Genomic DNA, 12,889 nt, shown 5'->3' with positions numbered 1-12,889 from the left:
CCATATAAGATACCCTCCCTTATAGCTCCTCCTCCCCAATCTTCAACAACGCGGGCAAAGCATCCAAACTCAAATTCCCGCCGGTAAACACAACCCCAACATCCCACCCCTCCTCGCCCCCCTGCCTCTCCGCCAACTCCCTAAAATCCTCATTAAACAGCACAACAGCCAACCCCACCACGGCGCTCGGCTCCACGACGACCTTCAACCTCTCCAGCACGAACTTGAGCGTCTTGGAAATCTCCCGCTCCGTCACGCTGAAGGCGTCCCGCACGAGGTTGCGCTCGCCGCGGATGATGGACCACGGGATCGGGCCCACGGGCGTGCGGAGGCCGTCGGCGATGGTGAGGGACTTGACGGCGGGGATGGGGGATTTGAGACCGGCTTTGAAGGCGCGGGCGAGGTCGTCGGCGCCTTCGTGGGAGGGTTCGGCGGCGAAGACGGTTATTCCTGTGCCTTCGCACTTGTTTTTTTAACGTATTATGTGAGAATTATGTTTCGAATAGGTCAAGATGCGAACCGTGAGAAGGAAAAGAGGTATAACTTACAGAGAGAGCTATACCAGAGAGAAGACCACCGCCGCCACATGGAGAAATGATGGCGTTGAGAGCCTTCCTGGACGTCGGAGTAGGGCTAGAAGCTGCATTCTCAGCAATAAGCTGCGTAGCTTGCTCCTGAAGCTCGAGGCCGACGGTTCCTAATCAAATCGACGTGTCAGTTCATAGCTCTTCGCCTTCGCGATCTCTAGGGGAAAAAAGAAGGGAAAAATAAAGACTGGAAAAAAAAAAAAAAAAAAAAAAAAAAAAAAAAGAGAAAAACCCACCCTGACCAAGAATTACATCGGGGTAATTATAAGGCGGCACGAACCTCGCCCCCGTCTCACTCACAACCTTCACCAACATCTCCTCCCTCTCCGGCGCCGTACTCCCACTCTCATAAACCACCGCCCCATACCCCTTCGTCGCCTCCACCTTCTTCGGGTTCGAAATAGCCGGCATGACCACGTGCGCGGGTATCCCATGTTCCCTAGCCGCCAGCGCTATAGCCTGAGCGTGGTTCCCCGAACTATGCGTGGCGACGCCCTTCTCCCTACCACCGGCTTTCACCCATTCCTCATCCTCGAGAAGCCTCCCCACGGCGTGGAAAGCCCCTCGCGCCTTGAACGCCCCGATCCGCTGCAGATTCTCGCACTTGATCCAGATCCTCAGCGTCGGTTTCGCCCCTTCTTTCTTGCCCTCCCACGCCGTGCCCTTGAGTTCTGAGGCCGTGCGCCGTCGCGACGCGAACTCGTCGAGAGTCCGGCTGTGGATCACGGGGGTTCGGTGCACGTGGGGTTTGATGAGCTCGTGGGCGGCTTGCACCGCAGCGCGCGTTAGTGGCGGGCTAGTCTTTGGGTCGGCCATGATGGTATTTGTCATGTGATGGGATCTTGTTGTCGTTGCGATGGTGGTGATGATCGGTCGAAGTTGTGTTGGTGAAGCGGGATCAAAGTGGGGGAGGCGGAAGCTTGCAATTGGCGTCGCTGGTCGGATTCTCTTTGCCCAGAGAGAGATATAGAGCATGGCAATTAACCAGTTGAGGGGGGCGGATTGACGAGAGTCTTATAAGCTGCGCTTCTATCGGTTTGCTTCGGGAGACACAAGAGAAGAACCGTGGATTATTATGCCGCTGTTACACTTCGAGCTTCCTATTTCGAGCCATCATGCCCGGCATCATCGATAAATTTCTCTTGGCTTTGCTTCATCCTGGTGTCAAAGGCGCCCTTTTTAAGTGGGAGGAACTCAGTTGAACTTCGAAACGTTACAATCTCCGCACCTAATTGCATCATCTTGGGGCGGGACTCGCTTCAATACACACCTACTGAGCTTAGCCAGCCGAAACTAGACAATGCAGGATAATCGTAAATGCAGTGAAAATACGACGAAAGGAGGAGAGACTAAAATAGAGCTTTAATGGAGAGAAAGAAAGCTCCCGACACCGGAACCCGTTGTATTATCAGCCACAACACATATTTCACGACGAGACAGAAGTCAAAATGAGAGCAACATTCGAGGAAAAATGAAACACAGGCGTAGACAAAAACAGAAATCGTCAGTCTTTATCAACAAGGCTTTTCCAACCGACAACGCACTCTACAAATCCGCACAGTCTTCCTCCCTTTTTTGTTCCCTTTTTACTGTTCAACCCGGATATTTAGTAAGTATACAAAAGACTGCTGGGATATCGAAGGCCCTAAACCACGGCCAAACAGACAGTCCTTGCGCCCCAGACGAACACAACTCCCAACGCGCTCACTCAACTATCACCAGCTTATTTCTGGTTCTCGGGACGGAGGGCCCTAGTGGGGGGAAAAAAGTTAGTAATAGCATTCCCCACAAGGCATAACACAAACTGGCATCTCAAGAAGGATAATTCTTACCTGACGGCCTTGCCCGCCCTCCAGATCTCCATGTTGCGGATCTCCTCCATCTCGGCCTCATACTTCTGCCTGTAGTCAGGCTGGCTGTTGTAGTCGAGCGACCTCTGGGTCTCGGTACCGTTCTTGACGGAATCGTAGAGGTCGTTGAAGACGGGCTTGAGGGCATCCTTGAAGCGGGGGGTCCAGTCGATGGCACCACGGCGGGCGGTGGTGGAGCAGGCCTCGTACATCCAGTCCATGCCGTTGGCACCGATGAGGGGGTACAAGCTCTGAGTGGCCTCCTCAACAGTCTCGTTGAAGGCCTCGCTGGGGCTGTGGCCGCGCTCACGGAGAACCTCGTACTGGGCGAGGAACATACCGTGAATACCACCCATGAGGCAGCCACGCTCACCGTAGAGGTCGGAGTAGACCTCCTTCTCGAAGGTGGTCTTGTAGAGGTAACCGCTGCCGATGGCAACACCGAGGGCAATAGCCTTCTCCTCAGCCTTGCCGGTCACGTCCTGGAAGACGGCGAAGGAAGAGTTGATACCACGGCCCTCACGGAAGAGAGAGCGGACGGTACGGCCGGAGCCCTTGGGGGCAACGAGGATGACATCGATGTCCGTGGGGGGCTCAACCTTGGTGCGCTCCTTGAAGACGGGAGAGAAACCGTGGGAGAAGTAGAGGGTCTGGGGAAAATAGATAATGATTAGCCCAACTTCTTCGCCAAGATTGTCCGTTTCGGCTAGCGGTAAAGGAGCGAGAAGAAATGAAGGCTTACCTTGCCCTTGGTGAGCTGGGGCTTGATGTGAGCCCAGGTCTCGGACTGAGCGGCATCGCTGAGAAGGTTCATGATGATGGAACCGCGAGAGATGGCCTCGTCGACCTCGAAGAGGTTCTTGCCGGGAACCCAGCCATCCTGGATGGCGTCCTTCCAGGACTTTCCATCCTTGCGGACACCAATGATGACATTGAGACCGTTGTCACGGAGGTTGAGGCCCTGGCCGTGACCCTGAGAACCGTAGCCGATGAGGGCGAGGGTATCGTTCTTGAAGTAGTCCTATTACCGACGCAACTTGTTAGAGCAATTGAACCGAAGCTAACGTGTCAAGAAGGAATGCGTTGACAGCTTGAGATAGGGATGATAACTCACGAGAAGCTTCTCCTGGGGCCAGTCGGCACGCTCTGGAGGAAAGAGGCAAGAAAAGTTAGTTCAAGCAACCGAGGCACATAAAACGAAGGAAAAAAGCGAAATGCCGAGACGAGCTTCGAAAGCCTATCGATCTAAAGGTTCATTCATTACGCACCATAGACGTCTTCCTTCGATCCGGCAAAGTCAATCGTCTTCATGCCGCGGACCTGCTGAGCAGGGCCGACCATGGCAGGGCGAGCCTGACGGGCCAAGCTCCGACCCGCGGCAGCGATGGTTCGCTGCTGGACGGCGGGCGAGGCCAATTGGCGAATCAATTGCGAGCGAAGAGCCCGGGAAAAGGTTCGGGAGGCCATTGTGTCTGATGTGGAGGATGGGGAGGAGGAAGAGAGGAAGTGGGAGATGGAATTGGGGATTGGAAGAGTGATTGAGGAAGGTTCAAGAAGAAGAAGAAAATGGTTGAGGGGAGATGATGATGCACGATTTGGCGGGTGGGCCTGGGGATGGTGAGGAAGGAAAATGGGTGACTATTTAGGTACTTTGAATATCCACGGTAGCTATTATTTCCCTTCTTTTTTCCGGTCAAATTTTTCGATATTTTGGGCTGTGAGTCGAACCGACTCACCGACTTCGGGGGCTTGTTGGCCTCGCCTGGCAACGCCAACGCCAAATCCCACTCAAATTGTGGGGGGAGCTTGTTGGATGGAGTAACAGTTTGAACCAATCACAGACCTGGCAACCAATGAAATCCCTGCCGCTTATTGGTCTGTAGGACCAAAAAGGCGTGGAGCCACACGATGGTGGGAAATAATGAGTTGATCTTAAAATTAATTAGATAAGCAGAAGCTACGATCAAAGTCCTCGCAGCTCCTAGTCCGGAACGGGGGCAAACAGCACGTTGGCCTTGCTGCCGTTGTTCGGACTTTACATTCTCACGCTCCGAGACGATCTCTGACTCATGCAAGGGGCTAGGACTACGACGTCACACATTTCCTTGTAAAGGGAGGAGCCTCAAGGCTCTGTATATTGGACGCGCCGATCGAGGTCCGGACGCAAAAGAAAATGAAAGAGTCAAAAGAAAATACCAGATTGCCGCCTCGCTCGATGCCCAACCATTCCGTACTTCGTAAGCAAATGCCAACGTTCGTCCTCCTCTTGCAACGACATGGAACGACATGGAAACACCATCTATGGGTCACTACTAGCTCCCTGTGTCTCTCTTGCTCTGTCTCTCTTGTTCTGGTGTGTCGCCTACACGTCATGCCTCTATCTTCCTGGATGCATCGGGGAGATTCGTAAATACAGGAGAATTCACCAGGTATGAGGCGATGTCTACACCCAAAGGTTGGCCCACAGATACCACACCTTTGAAGTCCATGGTTGTCTGGGTAGGGACCAAATGCCGCGCCCCGACAAAGAGGTGTTTATTTTAGTACCCGGTCGTAGGTGGTACCCTTAACAGATCCTCCATTCATCGATGTTCTCACGTTTCGCTTGAACATTTCCCTTGTCTGCCTCAAGTCGTCGGCGGCCTCCTTGTTCAGTGGATCGGATGCGTTGGGTTCGAGGAACAAAAACTATTAAACAGAGGAGACGTAGAACATGATTAGCAAAGATGCCATATTTTCAAGGATTGGGACTCGGGACGAGTTCACTTCGCCTCCCCCCCACCCCCCAAGCTCTGGATCAGCAACGTACCTGCAGTCCTACAATAACCGCATTGAGATTGAGAACAGGCTTCCAGTCTTCTCGCAGAATGTTGAGGCACACCTTGCCCTCGAGATCAATATTTGGGTGGTAGATCTTTTCGCGGCATCGCACCTTGGGAGGCTCGTGCGGGAAGTTCTGGTTGATAGCAAACGTAAATGTAAAGGTGCCGCCTCGGTACATGCCCTCGTCAGGCTCTATCGTAAGGATAAAGTTGAGGATGTCGTCTGGGTCGGGGAACTCGGTCTTCATGGTCGATCCAAGGGACAGCTCCGAGAGGTCTGGCGAAAACATGAGAGCCTAGTGTTAGCCAGATGATCGATATAGAGGGGATGGCGAAGGGCGAGGAATAGCCGGGATTAGGCATACCCTTCTGCACTCGAAGTTGAGCTGCTGTCACCTTCTTCTTCTTTCCCGCCGCGCCTTCAGCATTTTCCGCCTTCTGTTGCTCTTTTTTCTATATGCACGCGGCATGTCAGTATGAATTCTAGTATAACTGCGATTTCCATCTGGACCCTGCTCACGAGACGCTGTGTGAGAGACCAGCACGTGGGAGGGACGATGACGCACCATGGACCATATTTTAAGCATGATTGTGGTGTTTCAACCTAGTTAACGAGCCAGGAACTCTCGGCGGGAGAAGCGAAAAGGAGTCGAAAGGGAAAGGGGGCTGGAAGGCGGAAGATCGTCACTGTTTGCGAATGGGGGAGGGGGAGTTGGCGATGGAGGGGTAATAGCTGGAAAGGCGAGCTGGGTCGTGTAGAATGGTAGGTGTAACCCTCGCCTGTGTGTTGCTGATAGAAGTCTAAACGGAAGGAGTGGGAGAATGGGATTCGATCTGTTCCGGCGTCTGGAGGGAGTAAGTAGAACTTTGTCTCTGCCTAGGTGTTTGTTCGGTTTGTCAGTGGCTTAGTGGTGGAGGCAAGGCCGCAGTCGCAGGTTAGGCTGCGGATTGCAACATCAAGGTAAAGGCAGAAATTGGAGGTCTCTCCACTGACCATGCCACTGTACATCTGTACCTATCGGAGGGCGCAAGATTAAATTTACTGAGTACCTTGATCTAGTTTACCCGGGGATTTTCCAGCCTAAGAGAGATCTTGGGAAGTAAATGTTCTCCCGTTCAACCACAGAGAATGGGAAGCCTTCAACCAATGTTCATTTGATCTTTGGTATATTTTCCTATCTACTATTTCTAGGCCACTCATGGGCACTGGTTGCCCGAAGGAAAAGAGTGGCCATTTTTGTTTTTCTGTCCCGAAGTTGTAATTTCCCGTCTTACAAAAGAAGTCTCGTCGTCCAGTTGAACCATGAACTGTAGTCGACTCCCATCCGATTCAACATCAGATGAGGTCGAGTACTCTTTCCCTCGCGCGCTGAATATAAATACAATGAATAGGAAAAGATAAACAAAAGAACGCCGGGTATTTCGGCCGTTGCGGTACCTCCCGCACAACCAGGCCAGCTGAATAAATGGTACAGACTTGGGGCAAGATGCTCCCAAGACGGAGAAAGAAAGAGACATCCATGTCAGGCAGATAGAGATAAGAAAAAGCATAGGTCAACAAGTCTTGCCCCCCAAAACTCCAGGCTCTAGAAATAAACCCGCCGAAGTGAAGAGAAAAAAAAAAAGAGCAAGAATGATTGGAAGAATGAGAGAGAATAGCGGGAAGGTCAAAGGTATTTCCCAGAATCTGTTTTGTCTGTGCTATACCTCCCAGAATATATTCGTTTCAAAAGCCTTTGAATGGATCATCTCGAGAAAAGAAGTCATCCTCTCCATTTCTACTCCAGTCGTCCGTGGCTCGCGTACCGCGTGAATGGTAGCTGTCACGATTTCGATTGCGGCTATTGCGCCTCCGAAGTTCTTTGCTTCTTCTCCTCGCGAAGTTTTGGAATTCGTCTAGCTCATCAGGGTAACCGTCCAGTCTTGGGAACGCAAGTGGACTGATAAATGCCTCCATCCGGACGGTTCCGATCGCATCGAAAAAATTGCTTGGGCGAGAGGATGCTTCCGATGTCCGCTGAGACGCCGTGTTGCTCATGGCCCACGTTCCGGTGCTCGAGGCTTGAGACTGGTAGATATCCGACGAACCGGCAGTACCAATGCTGGCCCCCGCTACGCTATTCGTTGCGGTATGCTGATAGGAACCGCTTCCGGCAGGGCCCGAAAACCCCCGGAAGGACAATGGTGGTGGAACATGGCCACCTGTATTGCTTCGCTTGCGGCCATGGACCATGACGTTGTTAGCTCGTTCTTGGATACCTCTATCCTGGAAATTCCGCTCATGGAATCTTGGGATGTAGGGAGGCTCGGCGGCTTCACGGGAGCCATCACGTTGGTGGTTGCCGGGAAGGGGCGGGAAAGCGTCGGGGTTCCTATACGTCGATATGTCCCCTATTTGCGACGGTGGCGGTTCGTCAGGAATACTAGGTACGCTCGGAGGGCCAGCTTTACTGAAGGCGGCCTTGCTCTTAGTGAGCCGAATGGAGTCACGGATTCCTGGCCGCCTTGGTTTAGGCCGTGGTAATTCAAAGTCTGGGATAGGTTTCGGTGGCTGAACCGCCACTATTTCAGGGATGGCCTGCGACGAATGCGCAAGGAAGGATAATGCCGTCAACCAGATGTAATGTCGCTCAGCTGACACCGCCGTGAATTTAAGTGCCCGTTGCGGGGTCAGGATGAGGATTGATCGGTTAAACAGAGTTGGATTACCCTTCGGGCTTGGGTTATCATCCTTGACATCGAGCACAGATTGAATTGTGACTGTCAAAAGTTTACAGTTAGCTTTCCCGAACTTTGATCGCTCATATCGGATAACTAAAAAAATAAAAAAATAAAAAAAAGAAAGGGAAGAAAAAACTTACATTTGCGGCCCGACTTGCCCATGAGTGTGCTGTTGCTGGAAGGCTGCTTGCTACTCCATAGGATAGCGCGCTCATAGGGCGCTAGCCATACCCACCGCTTATGCCGGTCGTTGCTTGTCTCATCCCTATTGCTCGCTTCTGGAACGCCAAAAGACTTTCTCCTTCGCACGTACTTGAACATCCACTCACCAACCATCGTCTGAGCGATGGCGTCAACAACGCCAGTGCTTTGAGAGGTGGAGGCTGCATAGTCCGTGTAACTAGTGAAGGCTGTGTTGGTGGACGGCTGGGACTGATGAACCCTGTACCTCGTTCCACTACCCGCCCTGTTTCGAGGGGTGGTGATATCGTTGGATGGAAGTGGAGGGAGGCTTGGACTCTCAGGGGGGTCAATGGGTTCATGGAAGAGCGGTGGCGGTGATCTGCTGCCATGTCTCCTATACCTTGGCTTGACAGGAATTGCTGCCGCAGAACGAACCTTGCGGATGCTGTTGGCACGGTAGTGGCTCCGACTGCTACCTCGTCGATGCCAGCTTTCACCAGATCGCGTGGGGCTTCGTTGGCCATCACTTGGCGCGCTGGCGCTAATTGGTGGTCGTCGGGAGCTAGCCCTCGTGGGAATAGGGAATGGCGGGTCACGAGCGTCGGTGAAGCTCGGGGTTCGAGCTCGTCCTTGATGGGTAGCAATTCCGCTTTGGATCATAGCTGCCCTGCGCATGATGTTGACCTTGCTGGCGGTTCCAATCACCGCCGTCTTTTCGTAAGACCGAAGAGAGCGCTTCAATGATGGTCGCCTAGAGAGTGGTTCACGTCCCTCAGGAAGACTATAGCTACTATATATCTCCGCGCTGCCTAGAGGCCTTACCGAACTCCTACTAGAATTGCGGCGTGACGACATGAACTGTTCGGGAGACATGGAACTGGAAGTTCCGGAAGAATTTCGTTTAGAAGTCCTAGGCGCAGCGCTGGTGGCCCCCTTTGGTCGAGGGGCGGATAAGGCGGTTCGGAATTCCGAGTCGCTAACATCGGCCTCTGCGAATTCATCAGCTTCGTCAGAGCTGCCACCATCGAATCCTGCGAAGAGGCTGCTGATTCGGTGAGGTCGCTTGACTGGGGCCTTCTGGCTGGACAGGGGGCCATCGTCGTTATTGCCGGGATAAGCATCATGAGTCTCCTCTGGACCGGTCGGGATTTGAGGCGGGGGTGAGGACGGGATCTCTGGCACACTTGTCCTGCTTAATAGGCGCCTAGGGTTCCTAGGTGGCAGGTTGCCAGGAATAGGGGTGAATTGCCGCCCGTCCTCCATTGGGCTGGCCGGTGTGGGGGGCCGCGAGGTGATGGCCGAAGGACGCAGATGCTCGGGGAGTTGGGCAAGACGCTGGTCGATTCGAATCTCTTCCGTCTGTACCGCAATCGATGACACCTCCACCGTCTTCGTCATGTTCACCTGGCAGCCGAAATCCTTGAAGTATTGGGGCAAACGAGGTTCCCGCGGCGTGGTCGGGCGACTGGTGGGAGGGACGATGCTGATGCTAGGAATCGATAGCTGAGGCATAGGGAAGGTGTCAGGTCGTGGGAGTGGTGGCGGGTCAGTCTGAGTCGAAGATGATACCATGGGCACGGGCAGTGGGGTAGGCTGTGCCACAACTGGCGGCGGAGTAATTGATCGGAACGGTGACTTCGGAGTCTTAGGCGGACTCAGGGGCCCCTCAATCGTCTGGGACCCGGCCGAGACCATCTGGTGAACATGGCTCTTCATTGGATCAATACTCAAAGGACGGCCGTGGTGTACTCGCTTCCTCCTCTGGTTTGCCTCGATTTCATTGTCACCGCGAGGAGAGCCACGACCTGACGGACTATCCCAATCCTGAGCCTTCTCGAAGCGTGCAACAGGCTCCGGGGTAGACGGCTTGGAGGGTTGTAGCTTTGGCGAGGGTGGAGGCGAGTACTGAATACCGGTGTCGGTATACGTCGGTTTAGGTGGCTGTGACTCGGCTGTCTCGTCATCCTCGCCGATGCCGTCCTCCAAAATCTCTAAGACAGACTGGTTGACAAAGAGTCTGCCACGAGCGACGCTTCCAGGCCGCCTGAGGCTCTCCATGCTTTGATTGCGCCTGTGCATACGAGACATAACACTATCCCTACTCATGTTCCGAACGTGATTGTGGTTAGAGAGCACGCTTTCCCTGCCGTCATTGTCCGTCTGCCAGTCATCGTCGCCATCGAAATTAAGCTCGTCAGCGAGAGAATGACCGTTAAGCTTCGCGGCGTTGGGACCACTGAGCACTGAGAAACGGATACTGTTCGTCATGCTCATCGTCCTGACGCTGGCAGCATCGTTATCCTTGGGCATATCCTCGGCCTCGCTCTCTATGCCGTTTTGTAAGCCATTTGCGTGAGCGGCTTGGTAGGCTGCCACCTCATCAAGGACGACCTTCAAACGGCTCTCAGCAACGTGGACCCGACGCTCATATTTACGCTTTTCCTCTTCCCAGGCGTCCTTTTCGTTCGCCCACTGCTTGTGAACCCTTTCGGAATCCTCTTCCTGGGCTCGCACCTTCTTCTGCGCCGCTTCGAGCCGCTTCTTAGTTTCTGTCACCGAATCGATTGCTTCATCTCGCTCTCGTGCTAACTCCCCCAAGGCTGAGGACGTTCCGCCTTCTAGAAGGGTTAGTTGACGTTTTAATGACCTATTCTCCTTGGTCGTATTTGTGACGTTTTCTTGGAGGGACTCTTGTTCTTCTCGTGCCGCTTGCAGTGATGTCTCGAGGTCCTCGATAAACTTCGTCTTTTCCTCCTGGTCTCTGCGCAGTGACAAGATCTCGGCGACTAGGTTGGCATGAAGGGTTGGCGTAAAACGGCGAGGATCCAGGATGCTTATGGTCTCATCTGTCGAGATATCCTTAGATGACCTCTTATCGATGCGGTCACTTGACGGAATGGGCGGTGGGGATGATCCTTGCCCCGGCGGCGTTGCGGATCTTCGCGATCTCCTCGAACTCCGGCGGGAGGGCGTTCGATACGGGGTATCTTGTGGCGTCGGAAGGGAAGCAGCAGCGGTTGGGCCGCTGTACTCATCCTCGGTTTCCCACATGGCCATGTTGAAGGTGCAAGATTGTGGCCGGCTACAGGCGTCTGCCAGATTCACCACCCCGGAAAACCCCTCATCAAATAACCAAAGCGTGTGAAAGAGCTCGGATCACTGGCCGGTATAGTGTGGTTGGACAAGGTTGATCAGTGCTCGACGAACGTAAGTGTCCACAACCCCCGCGTGAGAGCGACGAGACGTGTTAAGGAGACCGTGAACCAAAGCTGGTGAAAATCGACAGAACGTACGATCGAACACTATGCGCGTGGGAGAACGCTATCTCATTCTAGCACCCGTGTCAGTCCCGACATGCGATCCGTTCCGTGAACTGAGAGAGAGAGAAGAAGAACGCAAATGGCCGTAGAACATGTTTCAATTGACCACTCTCAATGGCGCTCATTGGAGTTTGCTAACATACTCATCGGAAGGATGCTGCCAATTAAAAAAGTCGATGCGATAGAAAATTGAATGATTTCAGGAGTCGTCGTTCGCCCTGCATTACACGAGTGTTAGCATGAACAAAACCAGAACCCTGCTAATAACAGCTCGATTAAGAACTTTTTAGGCGGGTTAAAGAAATAACACCCGGGTATTATTCCTTGCCCCTCGCCCCCTTCCTAAAACGGCCTTCGAGAACAATCATTGAGTACCCAGACCCAGGTTTCAGAAGCGATTTCCGTGATTGTACAGCAATCTCTTTCCATCGCACTCATGAAAAGGGGTCATGGATAATCGTCATGATGGAGAGAGCGGGGACGTCTCCTTTCGGATGTATGGCTGAGACTTACTTTCAATATCCCTTGGCAGTAGTCAGGAAATATAAACCTCGCGCTGCACCGGTTGAGTTTATCTTCTCAGTCCTTGAAGATCCAGCCTCTAGTTGAGAATATCCATGATAAGAGTAGAATAGGATCGCGGGTATCGCATAGGAAGACGACGAGTATCGCACTAGCCGCACCGGGAAGCACGGCCAACGAGCAGATCACGTCGCAGTGAAGATAAAACGAGCACAAAAAGTGAATGGGGTAATCAGGATCGGGCAGAATCGTCGGGTGCGATGGCAAGAAGCTAGTTTGTTCTGGAACAGTACTTGTCAGCGTTCATCGCAGCTCGGAAGCCGTCAGTGTGTCCCAGAACCGACCGAGAACCTTTGAGATCTCCAAATGTCTTAAAAAGATCGCTCGTTCACCACGGGAAGCTCAACTCACGATCTCGGTCAAGAAGGGGAATGTTACGGTCCTGTCTCAGCAGGACCCCGGTATATATGAAAGGTGGCAAGGGAAAAGAATGTCGTGTCTGACAGAACAAAGAATGCGGGTTCCTCGAAGAAAAGCAAATTGCCGATGGAGATTGTTGCAAGTTTCGGCGCCACGGACTGGAGGCTGAAGTTGTTAGAGACGGTCTGCTCCGATCTTGAACTTGACGGGTGGTTGGAGAAGGATGCGAAACATTTGATCAGATGCAGAAGTGGGATCCACAATTTGATCTCTCATTCAACCAGCAGCAAAGCAATTCCGAGTTGAAAGCTGAGAGGTGCTTGATGGGGTCTTGGTGGAGCGAAATGCGGAAGGGCAGGTTGACGAAGACGAGGGCACACAATCCTCCCTGAAGTAACCGGCATGCATACCTCTAAATCAATCCGACAATTTGTTCGTTACCGAGCTCCGGCACCACTTGACCA

At 53.0% G+C, this 12,889-nt stretch overlaps 4 protein-coding genes across 4 annotated transcripts; all 4 read right to left on the bottom strand.

The window, feature by feature from the left end:
• Positions 1-19: 19 nt before the first annotated feature.
• On the bottom strand, positions 20-1,403 carry SAPIO_CDS10600 (Threonine dehydratase catabolic; the record flags this gene model as incomplete). The annotated part of the gene is made up of 3 exons (XM_016784165.1): positions 20-463; positions 549-697; positions 824-1,403. 3 exons carry the CDS (start codon positions 1,401-1,403, stop codon positions 20-22), a joined length of 1,173 nt encoding a protein of 390 aa, XP_016638405.1.
• Positions 1,404-2,310: 907 nt separating this feature from the next.
• SAPIO_CDS10599 (uncharacterized protein) lies at positions 2,311-3,904 on the bottom strand (the record flags this gene model as incomplete). The annotated part of the gene is made up of 5 exons (XM_016784164.1): positions 2,311-2,338; positions 2,420-3,087; positions 3,180-3,458; positions 3,552-3,583; positions 3,706-3,904. 5 exons carry the CDS (start codon positions 3,902-3,904, stop codon positions 2,311-2,313), a joined length of 1,206 nt encoding a protein of 401 aa, XP_016638404.1.
• A 1,068-nt stretch (positions 3,905-4,972) lies between these two features.
• Positions 4,973-5,846, bottom strand: SAPIO_CDS10598 (uncharacterized protein; the record flags this gene model as incomplete). The annotated part of the gene is made up of 4 exons (XM_016784163.1): positions 4,973-5,125; positions 5,247-5,536; positions 5,625-5,712; positions 5,826-5,846. 4 exons carry the CDS (start codon positions 5,844-5,846, stop codon positions 4,973-4,975), a joined length of 552 nt encoding a protein of 183 aa, XP_016638403.1.
• A 1,139-nt stretch (positions 5,847-6,985) lies between these two features.
• SAPIO_CDS10597 (uncharacterized protein) lies at positions 6,986-11,220 on the bottom strand (the record flags this gene model as incomplete). Its single annotated transcript, XM_016784162.1, has 2 exons — positions 6,986-8,019; positions 8,121-11,220. The coding sequence occupies 2 exons, from the start codon at positions 11,218-11,220 to the stop codon at positions 6,986-6,988; spliced, it is 4,134 nt and encodes a 1,377-aa protein (XP_016638402.1).
• Positions 11,221-12,889: the final 1,669 nt, after the last annotated feature.

This window comes from Scedosporium apiospermum (genome assembly GCF_000732125.1).
Source record: "Scedosporium apiospermum strain IHEM 14462 chromosome Unknown SEQ_SAPIO_0176, whole genome shotgun sequence".
NCBI classification, from domain to species: domain Eukaryota; kingdom Fungi; phylum Ascomycota; class Sordariomycetes; order Microascales; family Microascaceae; genus Scedosporium; species Scedosporium apiospermum.
This window is presented reverse-complemented; position numbering and strand designations above follow the sequence as displayed.